This window comes from Strix uralensis, chromosome 27 (assembly GCF_047716275.1).
Source record: "Strix uralensis isolate ZFMK-TIS-50842 chromosome 27, bStrUra1, whole genome shotgun sequence".
Taxonomy (NCBI): Eukaryota; Metazoa; Chordata; class Aves; order Strigiformes; family Strigidae; genus Strix; species Strix uralensis.
This window is the reverse complement of record NC_133998.1, coordinates 1,092,210-1,112,234: the sequence shown is the minus strand read 5'-3', so window position 1 is coordinate 1,112,234 and position 20,025 is coordinate 1,092,210. Positions and strand designations below refer to the sequence as shown.

Sequence of the window (20,025 nt, the reverse complement as noted above, 5' to 3'; positions counted from 1 at the left end):
TGCGCCGGGCTGAAGCAGGCGGCAGAGGCTGCTTGAGTGAGTGACAGCGCGTGAGTGACGCTGTGGAGTGCAGCCTCTGCCTTGACCATGAACTGTCGCAGCCTCGAGGTTGTTTCCTCCCTCTGGGCCTTGCTGCATCCTGTCCCTGGCTACAGCCCCGGGGGGGGGGGGGCTTGGTGGGGGCTGCCCAGGTCCCCAGCCCTGCTGGGGGGGGGCTCCCTGGCCTCGGGGGGTGCCCCATGGCTGTCATGTTCCCCCCCATCTGGGGGGGGCGGGGGGGGTTGCCCTATCCCCCTGTGCTCAGCACCGCTGGCAGGATCCAGCCCTGAGAACACCACGGGGGCTCCCACACCCGCCACAGCCACCCGTGGGTGCGGGGACCCAGCAGCCCAGGGCAGGGGAGGGAGGAGACCCTCACCCCGCGCATGGGTGCCCCCTCCTCATCCTGCAGGACGTCCCTGGGCCGCAGCTGCGCCAGGACACATCCCCCGGCCTCTCCTTCCTGTGGGTTATTTAAAGCCATTGAGCGGCTGCTTGGCGCAGGGGGGTTTCGGGGCCTGAGCTCAGCGCAGGAAGCGTGTGAAGGCCCCGCCGGGCATAGTTCTGGAGAAATAGGGGAAAAAAAACCAAAACCCAACAAATTCAGTGCTTGTGTGCCCTCCCTGCTTAACTGCCTGGCAGAGCGCCCCTGCCCACAGCGCCTCTCCCTCCTGGGCACACACACACAGAGGGGGGGACACCCCCAAAAACACCCCACTGTGTCCCCAGCCTGGACAGGGTCCACGTCCCCTCCCAGGCGCTGCCGTTTCCCCGCACCCCTGACTTCGAGCCCTGGACAGAGCCACTGACGGGGCCCGAGAGCCTGAGCCCCGGGAGCTGCTGCTGGTTCAGGGGCTGGGTCCAGCTGAAGCCCAGGATGGTTTTTTCCGGCCCTGGCTGCTCTCAGTGCCCTTCATGTCTCCTCTATATTTTGGGGGGAGCCGGTTGCGCTCCTCTGCTCTGCGGTTTGCCGCGGTGCAGCCCTGGGCTGGCTCTGGGAGGCACAGCTCTTTTCCGCTCCCGGAGCCGCTCGGCCAGGGGTGGTGGCAGGCGGGTGTGAAGCCGCTTTCAGCCCCTCCATGCCCACATCCTCTGCGAGCGCAGCTGCACCCCGTACCAGGACGGCAGGAGGGTCGGCACACCCCAGCAGCATCCGGGCATGGCAGCTGCCTGCTGAGCTGGGCTCCACTCGTCGTGGGGCCACTCCTGCTCCCGGCACCCTCCCCCTGCCAGAACCAGCCGTGTTCCGGCTCCGCAGCCTGGCCCTCCGGCTCCAGCCGTCACCCTCCTCCTGGGCTTTTGCTGGGACAGTCTTTGCTCCACACCGAGGGATCGAGGGACGGGGTCTGTGCCCCGGCAGTGCTGAGGTGGTGGCAGTTAAACCTGCTCAGGACTCTGAGCATCACCAGGCCCAGCCCGACCTCGCTGGTGCCCCTGTGTCACCCGTGGGCTCGGACGCTCCCAGTGCTTCGGAGCTGGATGGAGATGCCGGTGCCAGGGCTGGGCTCTGCCCTCCCCAGCGGAGCACAGCGAGCAGCAGCGGAGGCCATCATGGCCCCTCCTGCGGCTCCCACGCCTCAGCAGGACAGCGCGTGGGGACGTGCCACCCAGCCAGCCTGGCTGGCCCAGGGCTTTGGGCAGTGCAGTGACCCCCCCCCCCACTGAGTGGTCGGGCTGGGAAACCCCCCCCCGGCGTGCAAAAACCGCCGGGGTTCATCCAGCCGCATCCAGCTGGGGTGCGGGGGACACCCAGGGACGCTGCCGGGGGAGGGGGGGGGGGGGGGCGCACCCACTCACATCTTGCGTGGCACCTCGGCCCTTCGCCACCCTCCTTCCAGGAGCTGCTGCCCCCCCCGCGTGGGTCTCCGGGCCGGCTGCGGGGGACAGCGGGGACACCCCGCTCCCAGGCTGGAGGACGAGGCCCCGCTGCGGTGCCAGCCCCACAGAGCCGTGTCGCTGCGGGTCCCGCGGGACGGCGGTGGTGGCGGCAGCGGCACGGCAGGACTGACCCCCCCTCCGGACACAGGAATCCGGCTCGGGTAAACAAATGAGTAACCCGGATAAGAGCCCGGCCCCGCTAAATATAGCCGGGACGGCGCGGGGTGGGGGTGTCTCCGCGCCAGCCCGTTCTCAGCCCCGCGGGGACAGGTGAGGCCGGGGGACGCGGCCCCTCGCCCCACCCCTGGGTGCCGGCGCCTTCGAGGCCGCCCCGGGGCCGGCGGGGCTCTGGGTGCCGGCACGGGGGGGCTCAGCGCCGGGGGATGCTGCCCGGGGTTTGGGGGTGCAGCCCGGTGCGGCCGGACCCGGGGGGGGGGGGGGGGGGGAGCCCCGTTCGCAGCGGGGGAGGGAACCAGCGCGGGGTTGGATCCGGACCCTGTTCCAGGGGGCGCGGGGCGGGGCCGGGGGGGCTGCGAGCCCGGCCCTTCCCCCGCGCCCTCCCGCGGGGCCGGGCTGAGCTGAGCTGGGCTGAGCTGAGCTGAGCTGGGCTGAGCTGAGCTGGGCTGAGCCGAGCCGAGCCGAGCCGGGCTCAGCCGCGCCGGGTGGGTCCCGCCGGCAGCGAGGTAGGGCCCGGGTCGGCGGGGGGAGGGAGGCGCTGATGGAGGGGCCGGGGGCGCTGAGAAGGACAAAGAGCCGGGAGCGATGGACGGGCGGAGGGGGATGGACAGACAGACAGACAGCAGCGCTGGAGTGGACGGACAGAGAGACTGGGGTGGGTGGGTGGATGGAGGGATGGAGGGATGGATGGAGGGATGGAGGGATGGAGGGATGGATGGATGGAGGGATGGAGGGATGGAGGGAGGGAGGGATGGAGGGAGGGATGGAGGGATGGATGGATGGATGGAGGGATGGAGGGATGGAGGGAGGGAGAGATGGAGGGATGGAGGGAGGGATGGAGGGATGGAGGGAGGGAGGGTCTGGGCCGGCCGGAGGGGCTGCGCGGGGCGGCGGGGCTGACTCGGTGTCCCCGAACCCCGGAGAGCTGGTGCGTTTCGGGGGACGGGGGGAAGCGGTGACCCCACGGGGGGGTGTGGGGGGAGACGGGGACGTGGTGCTCCCGCTCCCCCCCCTCCCCGGCTGTCTGTCCCTGGGGTGGGTGTTCGAGGCTGGCACGTTCCAGGCTCCCCCCCGGCACCAGGATTTTTCTTTCGGGGCGGCTCCTGCCCCTCCGCCAGCGCAGCCCCCGCCCCCCGCCCGCTGCTCTCCCGGCAAAGTTTTGCCGCCGGCTCCGCGGCGCTGCGGGGAAGGGCCGGGAAAGGGCCGGGAAAGGGCCGGGCAAGGGGCTGGTTCGGGCGGCGGGAGTGCGCGGCCCAGCAGCAGCTTCGAAGCCCTCGAGATGCCGCGATGCTGCGGCCGGGGGCAGCCGAGGCGCGGGGGGGCCCTGGTTGCCGACACCCCCCCCAGGGCTGCCGCCTCGGGGCACAGTGGCTGGGGATCAGGAGCCCGCAGGGTGATGCCACCCTGCTGCCCCCCTCACCGGGGCACTCACAGCCATGGGAGGCTCTTGGCAGGATCTGACCCCTCTCCCCACCGTGTCCAGAGTGGGGATCTCCCAACAAGCGCCGGCTCTTGCACCCAAGGGTGCCCAGGGCATGGGGGTGCACGCTAACCCCAACCACCATTGCCTGCCCTGCTCCGGGGGCCTGGGGACAGGTTGGGACAAGATGGGACAGGAGCTGAGCTGACTGTGCCCCAGCCGGCCCGGAGGGTGAGCAGGGGGGGACACCTCTGCCATGCGCCACGGCAGGGACAGGCGGGACAGCTGCCACGCCTGGCAGGGACTATCCCAGCTGGTGTGTCACTGCTTCCCATGAGAATGTCCCTTGTGCTGGGTGTCCCAGGGATGTCCCTGCCCCAGGCCAGGCCAGCTCCCCCGGCAGCAGGTCCCTTTGATGGTTGTGGGTCCAGGGAGGGACGCTGGGGCCCTGCCAGGTCCCTGTCCCCATGATGTGGCTGTTGCCTTTCCAGTCCCAGCTGATGGCCTTGAGCTGCCCAGAGAGCCCCAGCCTGGGGGAGGGTTGGCAGTGGGACCGCGTCCATCCCTGGCAGGGACAGCTGTGCCCGGCGGTGTCCCATGGGACCACCTGCACAAGGGACATCAAGCAGGAGAGGCGGAAGGGACACTGCAGAGGAAGTCCTCGTCCTTCCAGGACAAGGTGGGACGGGGCTGTCCCTGGGGAGGTCCAGCAAGCAAAGAGAAGGGACTAGACATGAGGGACAGATGCAAACACCCTGCAGCATCCTCTGGAGAGCTGGCCTGCGGCTGAGCACCGCGTCCAGGGTGGCAGAGCCCAGGCTGAGGGGACACACAAGGTGTGGGGGGAGTCGCTACTGCCCAGTTTGGGGTCCCGTTGTAGGCGTGTGGTGTCCTGCTGCCCAGCAAACCGCCCCTGTGAGCCCCGCCCCAGCCTGATCCTGCCAGCCCCGTGCCCAGCCCTGCCTGAGGAAGCCTGGGGAAGCAATGGGCTGGGGCAGGAGCTGTGCTGATAAGGCGCAGCCTCTCCCGTACTCCCCATTAGCCTCTTGCCTTTCCCTCGCTAACCTCGGATGTGGCCAGGGCAGGAAGCGGCGCCCGGCGGAGGCAGGGCAGCCTGCGGTGCCTCTGCGGCGTAACGCTGGCCCACGGGCTCGCGCAGCGCCAAGAACCCCATTAGCGCCCGCACTGGCCCCCGCCACAGCTGCCAGAGCCTCTCAGCCTCCAGCAGCCCGTTTCAGAGACAGCTCCTCTCTGCTGGGATTTTACCCCAACACCCTTTGCCTCTCCATGGCCAGACCTGGAAGATCTCTGCCCAATCTGGAAACCCCAAACCCAGGCGCAGGGGGTCAGCGGGGGCGAGGCACCGGCCTCAGGGTTTCTCCTCTGCAGGACCTGCCGACCCCACACGCATCCTCCTGCAGTCCCCTGAGAGGGGGAAGATGGTGAGTGAGGAGCCCCTGGCCCCTACATGAGCCCCTTCCCGTAAGTGCCTCTGGTTTGCTCTGGTGCGCGCAGAGTCACGGAGTTTATCTCGCTCCCAGCCATGCTGGTGCTAAATGGCCCCTCTTTAATATTTGATTCCCTCTAAGTGCTGCGCGGTCCCAGGCCGGCTGCGCACCAGCTGCTCGGCCCCGAGCCTGCCCCAGCATCGCGGCCAGTCCTGGGGCAGAGTCCCCCGTGTCCCCGGCCCCGCTGGTGAGTGGCAGGTGAGGGGCCGGGTCATGGTTGTGCCGGGGCAGGAGGGGAGGCGAGGACAGGGAGGGGACGTGGGTGACCGCGGGGTTTGGGGTGTGCGGCGTGGAGCTGCCAGGACTGGTACATCCTTGCCCAGCCACGCGTTGGGAGATCCCCCCTCTGGACACAGTGGGGAGAGGGGTCAGATCCTGACAAGAGCCTCCCATGGCTGTGAGTTCCCAGGTGATGGGGGCAGCAGGGTGGCATCACCCTGTGGGCTCCTGATCCCCAGTCACGCTGGTGCCAGCGCAGGGAACACGCTGGGGCAGGGGACACACACACACGCACACACGCTTGGGGACAGCGCCCCGAGAACGTGGGCAGGCATGTGGTGAGGGACAGCCAGAGCGGGACCTCTGATCCGCGGCCCCCACGGCGCATCGCTGTGGGGCAGGGGGGGAACTGGCCGCCCCACAGGGAGGGGAATCCCAGGGGACATGGGAAAGGCTGGTGGGTCCTCGGGGACCCAGAACTGTCACACCAAGGCCTGACCACATGTCTCAAGGGGACCGACACCTTTGGGCCACCGCTGCCATCCCTCAGGGACCGAAGAAAACAAACAGCAGCAAGTTTTCACTCTTGTCTCATGGAAAAAGCTGGGGCCGTCCTCGCGCTGCGGCAGTGAATCACCGCCCCGCTCTGCCAGCCGCCTGCGCCGGGACGGGGACGCAGATGGGACTTGTCCCCGCCGCCACCCCCGGCCCCTTCCCCGCTCCCCAGCGGCCGCGGGGCTGATGGAGCAGCCGCTGATGGGGGCAAGGGCGCTGCCATGGCAGATGGGTGCCAGCACCCTCAGCCCTGCCTGGATGTGGCCCCAGAGGAGGGTGTTGCAATGTCTGGCCCCATCCCAGCCCGGGGACGGGCTGTGGGATCGGCGTGTGCCGCGGGTGTGCACGGCGGCTCCCAGCCCTGCGGCCACCCTCGCACCAGGGGCCGGGAAGGGGGTGACGGGTGGGGGGTGCCAGACCACGAGACCCAGCACAGGGCTCACCCGGGACACGGGGACGCAGAGCAGGGCCAGCCGCTGGGTTTGGCGCCAGGGCTGGCTTGAGGTTTGACTTGGGGACAGAGGGCAGGTGGCAGTGCCACCCTGCATGAGGGGGAGGCGGGGGTGCAGGGACCCCCACAGCCGCAGGACCTTTGCAGAGGCAGCGGGTCGGGATTCAGCTGGGCACCCCACAGGGGCCACCGGGCCAGCAACTGCGCCAGCCAGCGGTGTGGGGACAGGGCGGATGGGATACAGGGACATCCACAGCCTGGAGAAGGGTCCCAGGAGGAGAGGAGGGGTCTGGTCCCCGCTGTCACCATGCCTCTGCCCCATCCCACATCACCCCATTTGCAGCCTGGACTAATGAGCGATGGAGGCAGCAGCCCTGGGGCTTCCCAGATGGCGGATGCTGCCCTGGGTCACCCAGCGACCCGGCTGCCCGCGAGCGCAGCGGTCCTCGCGCACCCAGCCACAGCCACGGGGCCGATGTCCCGGTGACAGACCCTTGACCCTGCTGCGGGGGGGCCCAGGGGCTGGGGAAGGGGGGTGTCACACGTGCAAGCTGGCTGCGTGTCCCACTGCGGTGGGCTGGCCGCGGTGCCAGCGCCAGGGGGGGCAGCACCCAGCTCCAGGCGTGGCCGTCCCGTCCTGGGCCTCAGTTTCCCCACCGCACTGCGGGAACGGGGCCTCTCCCCCCTGGGCCAGGGCTGGGGAGGGTGCAGGGCTGGGGGAAGGTGCAGCCGCCTTGTGCCTGCATGACCCATCCTTCAGAGCAGGTCCCCCTGCTGCGGCGGGGGGCAGATACCCCCACAGGGGGGTCTGTCCCTGTCCCCCCGGGGGCAGGAGGGAGCCGGCGCTGTCAGAGCCGAGCTGCCAGCGCTGCGTTTCTCCGAACACCCACCCTGCTGGATCGCGGCCCCATGGCAACAGCCGCCCGTGGCTCGTGGCCGGGGACGGTTAATCCTGTCCAGCTGTGGGGCTGGGCCCTCCCCGCCCGCTGCTGCCGCTGCCCCCAGGCACGTGCTGTGTCCCCCGCCACAAGCCACGGGGTGCCCCACGTTTGCAGGCTCAGGGGGGTGACGGGTGGCCTTGGCCATGGCTTGGCCCTAAACCCCCCCCCTTCTCCACGCAGGGCGAGGTGGGATCGGTGCTGGCACTGGCCGGGGGCACAGGCCATGGGCCCAAGCCAGGAGGGCGCCTGAAACCACCAGAAGGAACGAGATGGGGCGGGGGGAGATGGACGCCCCCAACAGCAGCGCAGCTGGACCCTCAGACACCTGCTTCGGGGTGTTCAACGCCAGCGATGGTCCAAACAACGCGCAGAACAGCATCACCTCGCCCTGGTTCTCCACTGCCTTCGGCCTCATCGGCCTCTGCTCCAACCTCTTCGCCCTCTGCGTCCTGCTCAGCTCCTCCCGCAAGCTGTCCAGCCAGGCCCGCTCCTCCTTCCTCATCTTCCTCTGTGGGCTGGTGGTCACGGACTTCATGGGGCTGCTGGTGACGGCCTCGGTCATCATCCCCTACCACTTCATCAAGTTCGCCTGGGCCAAGGTGGACCCCGGCTGCCACCTCTGCAACTTTCTCGGCTTTTCCATGGTCTTCTTCGGGCAGTGCCCGCTGCTGCTGGGGGCCACCATGGCCGGTGAGAGGTTCTTTGGCATCAACCACCCCTTCTCCCGCTCCACCAGCATCTCCAAACGCCGCGCCTGGTCCATCGTGGGGCTGGTGTGGGGCTTCTCCTGCCTGCTGGGGCTGCTGCCAGTGCTGGGGCTGGGGCGGTACACGCTGCAGTTCCCTGGCTCCTGGTGCTTCCTCACCCTCCTGCCTGACACCGGTGACGTCGTCTTCTGCCTGCTCTTCGCCCTGCTGGGCATCTTCTCCGTGCTGCTCTCCTTCATCCTCAACACAGTCAGTGTGGTGACGCTCTGCCGTGTCTACCACGACCGGGAGTCGGTGCAGCGGCGCCGGGACAGCGAGGTGGAGATGATGGTGCAGCTGGTGGGCATCATGATCATCGCCACCATCTGCTGGATGCCCCTCCTGGTGAGGCCCCGGGTCTTGGTGTCCCTCCTGGGTTTTGGTGTAGCCCCCCCCATGCTCCTCCTGGTGACGTTCCAGGTCTCGGTGTGTCCCCCCCACCATGTCCCTGCTGGTGAGGCCCTGGGTCGGGGGGGTGCCCCTCCGGGTGAGGCCCCAGGTCAGGGGGTGCCCCTCCGGGTGAGGCCCCGGGTCTCGGTGTGTCCCTGCCACCACTCTGCACCCGGCCGATGGGCTCAGCACCGCTCGCAGGCAGAGCGAGTGCTCCCGGGTAGCAGCTGCCCCAAACCAGCCTGGGACCCCTTTTCAACGGGCTTGATGCCCAGCTTGGCCCCTCAGCATCTCCCCCACCCCGGGGCAGCTCGTGGCCTCTGCATGGACCCCTCTGCTGACGCCTCACCCCCTTCCCCCCCTCTAGATCTTCATCGTCCAGACAGTCCTGCAGCAGCTCCCAGCCGACGGCCGCATCCAGACGCTGCCCACAGAGACGCAGAAGATGCTGCTCATCTACATCCGCATGGTCACCTGGAACCAGATCCTGGACCCCTGGGTCTACATCCTCTTCCGACGGGCCGTGCTGCAGCGCATCTACCCCAGCCTGCGCCCCCGCCCCTCCATCCTCGTCCTCAACCCCTCCCTGCGCCGCAAGCTCACCGCTGACTCCGTCCTGCAGTAGCAGCCCCCGGGGACAGGCACAAGTCACCCTCCCAGTTAATTAATTGTCCCCATCACCTGTACCCATGGGCTCTCCCTGTCCCCCTCTGAGTGACACACACCCCCCCCCCCCCCAATAAAACACAGCTTGTGCAGCTCTCTGTGCCCGCTGCGGGTGAACGCGGGGGGGGGACCAGAACAACAGCCCTTGTCCTCCAGTCTCTGCTTTAATGAGGCGCGGCCCCTTCCCGCCACGCTTTGGGGGGCATGAGGGGGGTCCTTGGGGCGGGGGGGTGTGGGCTGGGTGCCCCCACCCCCCCAACCCAGGGGACACACCTGAGGGTGCGGGGGGCAGGATGGGGACGCCCCCACCGGCACCATCAGCCCCAGGTGGGGTGGGGACACAGGGAGGGGACACAGAGGAGGGGACGCAGGGGAGGGGTGCTACTGCTGCCCCCCCCAACCCCCCCACTACTCCTGCCCCGCCTTGGGGTGGCAGACGGCTGCCCACACCTCAGCCACGAACTCCTGGGGGAAGGCGAACTCTCCCAGCACCGAGTCCAAGCCGCGGGCGAGCTGGGCCGCGCCAGGGCTCTCCTTCGCCGCCTCCACCATCGTCGAGGCTGAGGAGAAGGAGGAGGAGGAGGAGGAGAGGCAGGGTCAGCGGCGGGTGGGGGTCCGGGGTGAGCTCCCCCTGCCCACCCTGCCCGCTCACCCAGCTCGCTGTCGCGGATGCCCATGTAGCTCTCCAGCAGATCGTCCACCCGCCGGGCAGCTTCTTCCTCAAACGGGCTGGGCTGGGGGCAAGACACCCAGGAGGTGGGTGCCAAGGAGTGAGGGCACAGCCCAAGGACCCCCCCCTGCTCCCACAGGGCCATGCCCGTGGATGCTGCCCACGTGGGCACCCAACAATGCACCTGAGGGGTTCACCCAAGGGCATGGGGCTGCTCGTCCCCACCCCAGGCACGGTGTGAGCGCACATGGGCTCAGGGTGGGGGGTCTCCAGGTGGGTCTTACCCCCTCCTCCAGTGTGGCTGGGCCCTGCGCCCGCAGCCGCAGCGTTTCCTTGCCGGTGGCCACTCTGCCCTCACCCGGGGACTTGCTGCTCCTCGTCCTCTGCCCGATCATGTCTGCACCCCGGGGTGGGGGGCACAGGGCGGGGGGTGAGAGTGCAGGCAGGGCATGGCACCTCCTGCCCCTCACTGCCCACAGCCCCGGCCATCCCCCAGCCCACCCACAGCGGGGGGGCACTGTGAGGTGAGCCATGCATGGGGAGGGGATGCTCACAGGGACACCCATGGGTGCAGGGTGGGGGTGCACACAGTTACAGGGTGCTCGTGGGTGCCCAGGACACTGCACACAGAGGAGTGGGGGTGCCCCCGGGGAGAACAAGCAGGTGTGGGGACCCCCCCCTTCCCCCCGAGGACTGCACACATGGGTGCCATGCAGGGGTGCCCCAGGGTGCACCCAGTCCCTGGGGAGGGGGCTGCAGGGCCACAGGGAATTGGCCTCCCCAGGCTCCTCCCAGGAGTCCCCCCAGTCCCAGGGCAAGAGCAGGGGACCCCCCCCAGCTCACCAAAGGCCTTTTTGGGCTGCACCAGGCGGAGGGTGAAGGGCTGAGCCCGGGGCAGCTCCCGCAGCATCCGGGCCACCTCGTAGTGCCGGCAGCCCACGATGGTGTGGTCGTTGATGGCCTCGATGCTGTCGCCCACACACACCGTCTGGATGCGGTTGATGATGCTCCCCTCCTTGATTCTCTGGGGACCGCGGAGGGGGACGGGGGACACACAACGACAAGGTGGCACCGCGGGAAAGACAGACGGACACAGCCCCATCCCACCCCACTCAAACACACCTCTGTGGTCCCTCTAGCAACCGGGTCAGGCAGGGAGGGGTCGTTCCCCGCCCCCCCCCCAAACTGCACCATGGTGGGGGAGACCCCCAGGGCCAGGGTGGACCCAGAGAACTGATGGGGGTGTGGGTTGGGGGGGGGGTGGGGGTCAGGAAGGGAGTATGGTCCCAGGGATGGAGTGACAGCCACAGCCCCCACGGCTGCCCCCAGCCCCAGTGCAGCCCCACAGGGAGGGGAGGTCACCTTGATGAAAGCGTAGCCAGCCCCGTTGTCCGTGATGGTGAGGCCAAGCGCGTCCTCCGTCTTGGTCACCTCCACCTCCTTCGTCTCGCCCCGGACGTGGGCAAAGATGAAGTCCTCCAGGCCGATCTGCCCCCCCAGCAGCTTCTGCATGTCTACTTTGTGCGTGTTGAGCGTGCAGAAGAGGATCTGCCCCAGGGAACCCCATCATCAGGGGCTGGGGCTGCCCCAGCAGCGTGGGGGCGCATCAGTGGTGCCGGGGCAGGGGCCAGCCAAGGGCAGATCTGGCCAGGTCTGGGTGCTGCTGGAGCGGAGGGGGCCGGGGACACCCCGCCTGCCCGGGGACCCAGCGCTGCGCCAACCCTGTGCCCCCCTCCCTCGGCTCCTGGCTACGCAGCAGCTGGCATCAGCCCCGGCTCCCTGCCCACGTGCCAGGGGGGAAACTGAGGCACAGAGTCACCCAACCGCCGCCCAGAGACCAGACAGCCCTGAGATTAAACCGCTCTTTCCCAGCTCATTTTAGGGGCTGCATTTGCAAGCAGCAGGGGACCCCCGGGAGGGCTGCCCACAGACTGTGCCGCGGGGTTGGCGTCCCCCTCTTCGGGTGCAAAGCCCCCTCCCCTCCCCCGGCGGCCGCAGCCCCCTCACCTCGGTGGGCGAGATGCCGAAGACCTCAGCGATTTTGGCGTAGAGCTCCTTGACGTTGGTGAAGCCCTCGATGCGCCCCGTGGGGCTGCCGTGGGCCAGCTGCGTGTGAAACACCAGCCTGGGGCGGGTACGGGGGGGCCGGGGGGCTGAGATACCCTCGGCGGCGGGCGGCTCAGGGGTCCCCGGCTCCTGCCCCATGCCGTTCTCCATGGGGCTGCCCTCCTGGGCCTGCCTGCCGCGCCTGCCCGCCCGCCGCATCCCGCTGCCGCCGCTGCTGAATTATAGATGGGTGCTGGCTCCCGGCTCGGCCGTAAGGTGATCCCCGGGCCTGGGAACCCGATCCAGCAGCGCAGGTAACCCGCCCGGGATCGGGTGAGCTCTGCCACGTAGGAAGGGCCCCGGCGAGGCTGGAGGAGGTGGGAGAGCAGCGGGTACAGAGCCGGGCACCGCACCCTCCCCGGTCAGAGCTGGGGGCTGCAGCGCCGATCTCGGGGCCGTCACCCTCGCTACGCACCCGAGCCCCGGGGATTAGGGCCAGGAGCAGCATCAAAGCTGCCTCTGAGCATGAACACACAGAGGCCAGGATGGTTTTTTCTCCCACTTTTATTTGCTCCCATCTCCATCCCAAGCCAAGCGGCCACCAGGAGATGGCAACCAGGAGACTCATCTACAGAGCACAGACCTCGAAGGTGAGAGACGAGCAGTCGCACACCAGCCCCGGGTTAAACCCAGGGCCAGATCAACATAGTGCTAGTAAGAAAATAAGACACTCTCTAATTACACAGTCTGAGATTAGTGACAGGCAGACCTGGGATGGCCGAGCCCGGCACAGCACGGCCAGGACACAGCTGCTGTCACAGTGGTCCCACAACGCAGGACGGGCTTGGGCAGGGAGGTGGCAGCTGAAGGCCTGTGCTCCACCCCCCAGGCTCCCCGCCCCGGGAAGGAAGGGGTCGGTCTCAGCTCTACATCCAGCATGAAGATTTTTTTTTTTTTTTTTTGCCTTCACCGCTGCAGAGGGCAGAAGCTGCCCTGCCTGGTCCCAGAGGTGTGGGGGAAGGAGAGGTGACAGGCAGGGTGACAGAGGTGGGGGGCTGAAGGCACGCATCGGGGAGCAGCAAGGGGAAGTGGGAAGATTAAATAAAGCCAGAGGTGGGTGGAAGGAAGCCTGCCACCTCACCCGCTGCGGGACGGGGGACCAGGAGGCTCCCTGGGCTGATCTAGGGGCCAGGAGGCAGCGCCGAGCCCCAGGGGCTCCCAGGGCAGCCGGCTGCCTCCCATCACAGGGCGGTTAACGGCAGCCCCTGGGTCACCCGGGAAGAGGCCGATTCACTCCAGGCCAGTAACCCTCAGGCACCTCATCTGCCACCAGCCAGCCTCTGATGTCGCGAGGCGGAGCTGCGGGAGCTGGCAGGAGAGCGGGGGGACGCTCACACCACCCCCCGCTGGCCCTCTCGCCCAGCACCCCCCGGCTGGCGGCTCTCAGCCCTGTCACCATTTGGTCCCCAGGAGCTCGAGGTCCTCAGAGATGGTGCAGCCGCGGGGCCCAGCTGCGCCAGAGCTGGGGGGGGGTCCCAGCTCACTCCTCCAGCGAGGTGCAGGGGGTGGAGGGGGAAGCAGCCGGACCACCAGCAGAGACTGTCCCTTGCGTGAGCTCCAAGGGACAGGGCCGTGGTCCGGCCGGCCCCGGGCTCCGGGCAGGACTGGTCCTCTTCACAAGTGTTCACTGGAGGGAGGAAAGCAAAGCTGAATTATGGGGGGTAGCTTCTCTCTCCCACAGCTGCCCAGCGCAGCTCAGAGCTCCTCTCTGCCTACACCTTCCCTTCTCAGCTGCCATCACCCACCCTGCCGTGGGGCTGACCCAGTGCTCCCAGTGCTCGCCAGGACACGGGGCCCTTGGTGCTAGCTCCGGCCAGCCCTGCCCAGCTCACCTGGCTATCCGGGACAGGATCTCCTTGATGCGCACCACCAGTTTCTCGTGCTGCAGCGGGTTGCTCTCGATGGCGCTGTGCAGTTTGGCCATGTAGAAGTCCAGAGTGCTCAGCGTGGGGGTTTCCCCAGTGCCTGTGAGGCAGCAGCCCAGTCAGCAGGGCTAGCGAGTCCCCACCCAGCCCTGCCCATCGCGCTGGTGACCGGGAAAGGACCCCGAACACTGGGTGCTACCTCCCGCAGCAGGGGAGCTCGCGCCAGCACAAGCCCAGGGACAAAAGGATTTGGGCTGACCTCTGCCTCGCGGGCACCACTGTCACCATGGCTCGAGAGGACAGTTCCCAGCCCGCCCTACCCGGTTATAGGGGAGCCAACTGGATGTCACATCCCTGGGGTCCCCATAGAGACCCCCCAAAGTGCTCCAGGATCCTGCCCCATCAGCAGATGAGCATTTACCACCCCCCCCCCACTGCCCTCCTTGTACCACGTGCAGAGCCCCAGCGGTGCCCCTGGGCGTCACCACCCCACAGACCGGTCCCCACAGCTGCCCCAAACTCACCAGGGATGGGGAGGGAGGCGAAGCTGGCGGTGAGGGCCTGTCGCACGGACTGGAGCTGCTGCTGCAAGGCCAGGGTCTGCCTCTCCTCCTGGGCCAGCTCCTGCTCCAGCTTCTCCTTGGCACAGTTCATGCTCTCCGTGTGCTTCTGCAGGATGGCGTTCTGCTCCTCAAACTCCGTGTTCATCTTCCGCAGGCGCCGCAGCTCGGCCTCCCGGGCTGCCGGGACCGTGCGTCAGCAGGGCTGGCCCCTCTGACTCTCTCCCTCACCCCAAACCCAAGCCCTTCCCCAGCCACAACTCTTCCAAGAGGCTCAGTGTCACCAACCCCCAGGCTCCAGCCCCTCTACCCAGCCGCACCAGGGACCCTCCACAGCCTGGATCTCGCGCCCAGTGCCGGCCGCATCCCACTGCAGGACACGGACTGCAAGACGCCGCAGCGCCAGCAGCCCCTGCCCCACAGCCCGGCCCCTCACCTTTGTTTTGGTCCAAGAACTCCTCCGTGAAGATGGGCACATCGAAGGTGGAGAAGGTGTCGCTGCACTCACCAGCCTGGGGGACGGGAGGGGAACGATCAGGCAGGGTTGAGCCCATCGAAGGGGACCCTGTCTCCTCAGGGCTGGGCAGAAAGGAGGCACAGGGACAGGGCAAGGGGTGGCCCTGCCTGGGCAGGCAGGGAGGACGGGCAGAGGAAGCTACACTCTGCCTCCTGCCACTCCAGGCTCCACTTCAACGGGAAGGTGACGCCTTGAAGCACAACCTGAGAGTCTCCCTCTGCCCAAACCTGCAGCCAGCCTGGCTCCCGTGGGCCGAACCCAGTGGGGCCACGTGCCTCAGTTTCCCCAGGGCCTTACCTTGTGTGGGTGCCCGTTCAGCAGGGTGTTCACTGCTGCAGAGCCCACGTCCTCTGGAAAGGAGGAAGGAGGTTACCCCTAGGAGCCAGCCCAGCACCCCTCAAGAGGTTCTGGCAGCACTTGGCTGGATCCTGGCAGCGACACTGGCAGCCCCTGTTCCCACAACCCACCTTTTTTGATCTTTTTCTCCTGGATCTTCTCCGTGCACATCTTGTAGGCCTCTGACTGCTGGTACTCCCGCAGCTCCTTCATGTACTGCTGCTTCTCCCGCTCCGCTTCATCCAGGTACCGCTGTGGTCAGAGGGTGCTCAGCCTGGAGCCTCAGGCTCCCCGGGGGGGCTGCTGACCCCTCCCCACTACTCAAGGCCCAGCTCCTGCTCACCAGCCCTCCAGTACTGGGACCAGCTCCCTTCGTGGAGCCACAGCCAGGCAGCAAGCAAAGGGGTTTGGGGTGCAGGTTCCGGATGCTGCCCAGCCCTGGGGATTCTCTCCTGGGGGTCGGTACCTGCTTCTCCGAAAGCTGCAGTTTGCTCCACTCAGCCCCCAGCATCTTGGTGATCTCCGGGAAGGGCAGGTCAGGATGCTGCGTGCGGATCTGCTCGCGCCGCTCATTCAGGAAACGCACGTAGCCTGTCACAGGGGCTTTGGGGCCATTGGGAAGGATCTTCTTCCTCTTCTTGCCCTTGGGCCAGCCCCTCTTCTTCACTGGCTGGCACCCAAGGAAGGGAAAGGGACAACCCGTCATGATCAGAGTGCACGATGCCATCGCACTGGCAGGACACAGGAGCGGCCTGCAGACCCCCCCTGGGCCTCCCGTTCCTCGAGGGAAGGTCTGGGCCTTTCCTCAGGCCATGGCCACAAGCCATGGGCTTGCCCAGCTGCGTCTGGGTTGCTGAAGTGGAGGGACAGCCCCAGGCTGGGCAACCCAGACCCTGCTCCTGCCAGGAGGGATGTGGGCCCCAGAGCTCACCTCCTCCTCGCCGTGCGGCTTCTCGCCGCTCGTCCGTGCTGACTCTCCCTTCTCCTGCTTGATGGCCACCAGGAAGTTCCCGTGCTGAGCTTTGCCTGTGGCATGTCTGCAACCAGAGAGTATCTGTCAGAAAGGGCTGGGAACCACCGTAACTGATGGCAACACATCCCCCAGCAGCGCAGCCTCAACCTTGCCAGATCCCCCAGCTCCTGTCCACCCAAACAGCCCCCAGAGCTGCCCCCAGAGCCCCTGTTCCCCTGTGAGGGGAGGCCATGGTTGAGTGATGGGTCTCAAGCAGAGCCCAGCACCGGGCGAGCAGGGCAGTCCTGGGAACACAAAAGCTGCCCCAAGGTCCAGTGACAACCCTAGGACCTTTCAGTGACAATTGGAAAGGGACCGGGAGCCACTGCTGCTGCTTTTGGGGACAGGTAACAGCGACGGCCACACCCCTGCATGCCACCAGGCCTCGGGCGCACACCTCAGCAGAGTCCCAAGCAGCACAAACCAGTTGATCCTCCTCTGCAAAGGAGGAGGAGTCGTGGGGGTTTGGATCCTGGCTCACCCACACCCCTGGACAAGTGCTGCCAGGAATAAGGGGAACCCTCGAGGCAGAGGATGAGGGCAGGGTGCCGGCACCGGCTCGACCCGCTCCAGCCACAACCGCTCCATCAGGTTCCTGCCGCCCGCGCTGCCACCGAGATGCACCCAGCGGCTCTAACGTGGGGCCAGCAGCCCCGACTCCTGCTCTCCAACTTGCTGCCTCGTCTTTCCAGATCAGCATTTGCCTTCAGCAGAGGACACGGGTCCAGTACCTGGGTTGGCAGAGCCTCCCTGCCCCAGCTGAGCACACACAGCCCCGCTGCAGCATCACCCTGGGGCTCCCCAAGCCTCCCCAGCCCCTCCTCCAGCCAGCTCCATCCCACAGCCCAGCCCCTGTTCCCCTCGCACCCTTTGGTCCCTGACGCAGCTCCTGCTCCGTCAGAGCGTGTCCAGTGGCAGAGCGCGGTTGGGCTCCCCACATCGGGGGGCTCACTTGGGTTTCACGCAAGTCACAATACGCGGTAACTAGCCCAGGGCCAAGCACAAGCCCCAGCAAAGAAAGGAAATGTCGCTGCGTACCAAAAGCCAGATCGACCCCGACCCTCTCAGGATGTGCCTCAGATGTTCTTGCCTGTTTGCCACAGGTGTAAACCCAAACCTCCTCAGAGACCCCAACCAACCACTATCAGTATCTCGTATCATGAGCCACCCTTGCAATTAATCTGATGGGAGCCCTTTCTGTAAGCCCCCGCGGACATCACCAGTGACTGCACTGGTCCCTGCGGATGGAGCAGATGCCCAGCACGAGCTCTTCCCACAGAATCACAGAATCGTCTAGGTTGGAAAAGACCTTGAAGATCATCCAGTCCAACCATTGACCTAACACTGACAGTTCCCAACTACAGCATATCTCTAAGTGCTATGTCAACCCGCCTCTTGAACACCTCCAGGGATGGGGACTCCACCACCTCCCTGGGCAGCCCATTCCAACGCCTGACTACCCGTTCTGTAAAAAAATGCTTCCTAATATCCAGTCTAAACCTTCCCTGGCGCAACTTGAGGCCATTACCTCTTGTCTTATCGCTCATTACTTGGTTAAAGAGACTCATCCCCCCTCTCTGCACCCTCCTTTCAGGGAGTTGGAGAGGGCCATGAGGTCTCCCCTCAGCCTCCTCTTCTCCAGACTAAACCCCCCCAGTTCCCTCAGCCGCTCCCCATCAGACCTGTGCTCCAGACCCTGCACCAGCTCCGTTGCCCTTTGGAATCCGAGCCCAACCAGCCGCCCTGAAGCCCCATGCTCACACAAAAGCCCACAGGAAGGTGTGAGACCATCTCTCCTTCCATCTTCTGCCAGCCTTAGGCTTCCTCTGTCAGCTCTAACAGAAATATTCCCGGAGATGCCCATCCAGCGGCATCACGCTCAGCCGCCACGGCCGGGAATGTGCTAACACCCTCCACCACCAGATCCCAGACCTCCGCCTCCCCACCCTGCGATCCAGATTCCTCGCATGCCTAAGGATGCTTTAAAAAGTTATTTCAGGCAAGATTCCTCCTCTTCTCTGAGCCTCCCTCAGCTGGTTTGCTCTGGCATCCCCCTCCCTCCACCTCGGCGCTGCGCAGCCCCCGGGCTCTCGCCCCTCTGCCGGGAGGGCCGCCAGTCGACGCCGGCTTGGGACAGCACGTGGTCACCCCTTGTGAACGAAGACCTCGCTGGTCTTAATCTCAGAAAACATTTATTTTACACCAGGTCTCCCTTTGCCCTGCAGTAATTAGCCCAGCTCGGTGGAAGCACCAAGCTAACGAAGCAGGCAGGGAAGGGGAGAGCAGTGCAGCCCGCAGGAGGGGAGGGGGGGTCCCCAAAACACGAAGACGATGCCCAGGGCTGGCAAGGCAAGAGCGGCCGCCCTCAGCGGGGTGACACGGAGCAGCTCGGGGCACACAGGAGGACACGGGGGGCCCCGGAACGCGGCGGGGGGGCGGCACTTACAGCATCCCAGCAGGCAGCTGCTTGGCACTGTGGGCCATGGGTCCGGGGGGGCCTCACCACCACCGCTCGGGTCAGCACCCCTGAAGGACAGAGCCAGAGCTGGCACCCGCACCCGGCGGGGGACGGGGGGCACCGGAGATGGGGCGGGGGGGCTGGTGCTGCAGGAACTCCAAGGGGGCAGGTTGGTGGATCCCCCCGCCCAGACTCCCTCTGTCCTCGTGGGGACATCGCAGACCCCCCCCAAACGGCGCCTCCTCCCCAGCCAGACCCCCCCCCCCTCAGGTCTCTCCGCCTGCCCCAAGGAAGCCCCCCCCATCAACCGCCCCCCACAGGGCCCCAGCCCCACTGCCCCCCCCCCCCCCCCCCCCCCCCCGCTGTGCCCCCCCGGCTCCCCCGTCCTGCTGCGGCCCCATCGCTGCCCCCCAACCCACTCACCTCCCCCCCCCCCCGGGCCCCCCCATCACTGCCCGCCCGCCCCCCTCCCCCTGAGGACCCCCCGGCCCCCCCCACCTTCCTGCCGCCCCGGCGCCCTCGGCCGCTCTCTCTCACCTGGCAACGCCCCTCTGTTATTATGTAAATTAGAACCCGCCCCGGCGCTTCCGATTGGCCGCTCGCGCCGACCGTGGGGCGCGCAGCCTAACGCGGATTGGCTGGAGCCGGTTACGTCATAGGAAAACGGCGGGGAGAGGGCGGGGCGAGGAGGGGGCGGGGCCTGCCGGCGCTGCGCGTGCGCGTACACTGAGGCCGGCGCGCGCGACAGGCTGCCCGCCAATCAGCGATCGGCGTGGGGACCGGGAAGTGGGGTCGGAGGGCGGCGCCTTAAAGGGGCAACGGCAGGGGAGGGGGGACCCTCGGGGCCCACCCCGGCCTCCAGGAGTGGGGAGCCCCGGGAGAGACCTCGGCGGGGCCCAGTGGCCCCAGTGTGCTCCCACTGCTCCCAGCGCCCCCAGTATCTCTAGCGCTCACCTCGGGGCTGTCCCAGTGACTCCAGTTACTCTCCCCCACCGCTCCCAGCAACCCCAGTACCCCATGGCTGCTCCCAGTGACCCCAACATTGGGGTCCCAATGGCCCTGAACCCTCCCAGTGACCCCAGTACTCCCCGCCAAGGGGGGACCCGCTGACCCCAGTACTGCCTGTACTGATCCTAGTGACCCCAGTACTACTCATACTGGTTCCAGTGAACCCAGTCCCTACTCAAGAGAAAGTCTCAGTCACCCCAGTACCCCCCCACTGCTCCCAGTGACTCCAGTATGTACCCAGTTGGGGGTCCCCATGATGCCAGGAGTCACCTCAATCCCAGTGACCCCAGTACTGCTCATAATGGTCCCAGTCACCCAGTACCTAGGCAAGAGGAGGTACCAGTCACCCCAGTACCCTCACACTGCTCCCAGTGTCCACCCAAGGGGTGGTCACCTCAGGTCCCAGTGACCCCAGTACTCCCCTCCACTGCTCCCAGTGACCCCAGTACTGCCCATAATGTCCCAGTCACCCCAATAATTCAAGAGAAGGTCCCAGTCATCCC

At 67.1% G+C, this 20,025-nt stretch overlaps 3 protein-coding genes across 4 annotated transcripts; 1 reads left to right on the top strand and 2 right to left on the bottom strand.

Moving 5' to 3' along the window:
• The first annotated feature begins 2,968 nt into the window (after positions 1-2,968).
• On the top strand, positions 2,969-9,082 carry TBXA2R (thromboxane A2 receptor). Its single transcript, XM_074851716.1, is given in 5 exon segments — positions 2,969-4,956; positions 5,104-5,209; positions 7,369-7,407; positions 7,410-8,279; positions 8,692-9,082. Coding segments are annotated over 5 exon segments (1,731 nt in total). The 5' UTR covers positions 2,969-4,498; the 3' UTR covers positions 8,950-9,082.
• A 316-nt stretch (positions 9,083-9,398) lies between these two features.
• On the bottom strand, positions 9,399-11,925 carry GIPC3 (GIPC PDZ domain containing family member 3). The gene is made up of 6 exons (XM_074851523.1): positions 11,668-11,925; positions 11,023-11,208; positions 10,504-10,684; positions 9,945-10,057; positions 9,643-9,724; positions 9,399-9,550 (listed from the first exon to the last, which is right to left on the bottom strand). The coding sequence occupies exons 1-6, from the start codon at positions 11,923-11,925 to the stop codon at positions 9,399-9,401; spliced, it is 972 nt and encodes a 323-aa protein (XP_074707624.1).
• A 327-nt stretch (positions 11,926-12,252) lies between these two features.
• HMG20B (high mobility group 20B) lies at positions 12,253-19,072 on the bottom strand. 2 transcript variants are annotated; one of them, XM_074851602.1, is made up of 10 exons: positions 19,052-19,072; positions 18,503-18,582; positions 15,976-16,081; positions 15,511-15,714; positions 15,176-15,296; positions 15,006-15,058; positions 14,628-14,703; positions 14,156-14,371; positions 13,599-13,731; positions 12,253-13,393 (listed from the first exon to the last, which is right to left on the bottom strand). In XM_074851602.1, exons 2-10 carry the CDS (start codon positions 18,538-18,540, stop codon positions 13,381-13,383), a joined length of 960 nt encoding a protein of 319 aa, XP_074707703.1. In that variant the 5' UTR covers positions 18,541-18,582; positions 19,052-19,072; the 3' UTR covers positions 12,253-13,380. The 2 variants fall into 2 exon arrangements, with proteins under 2 accessions (XP_074707703.1, XP_074707702.1); XM_074851601.1 differs by having other exon boundaries at positions 19,013-19,053.
• Between the last annotated feature and the right edge of the window lie 953 nt (positions 19,073-20,025).

What these genes read in the sequence shown, in the direction of transcription:
- HMG20B (XM_074851602.1), bottom strand. Translation starts at nt 18,540, where the DNA reads ATGGCCCACAGTGCCAAGCAGCTGCCTGCTGGGATGCT. An exon ending in GGAGAAAAAGATCAAAAAAG is followed by an intron (nt 15,059 to 15,175) that starts GTGGGTTGTGGG and finishes CCTCCTTTCCAG; the next exon opens with AGGACGTGGGCTCTGCAGCA. An exon ending in TGAACGGGCACCCACACAAG is followed by an intron (nt 14,704 to 15,005) that starts GTAAGGCCCTGG and finishes CCCGTCCCCCAG; the next exon opens with GCTGGTGAGTGCAGCGACAC.
- GIPC3 (XM_074851523.1), bottom strand. Translation starts at nt 11,925, where the DNA reads ATGCGGCGGGCGGGCAGGCGCGGCAGGCAGGCCCAGGAGGGCAGCCCC. An exon ending in GCAGCCCAAAAAGGCCTTTG is followed by an intron (nt 10,058 to 10,503) that starts GTGAGCTGGGGG and finishes CCCGGGGTGCAG; the next exon opens with ACATGATCGGGCAGAGGACG. An exon ending in CATCCGCGACAGCGAGCTGG is followed by an intron (nt 9,551 to 9,642) that starts GTGAGCGGGCAG and finishes CCTTCTCCTCAG; the next exon opens with CCTCGACGATGGTGGAGGCG.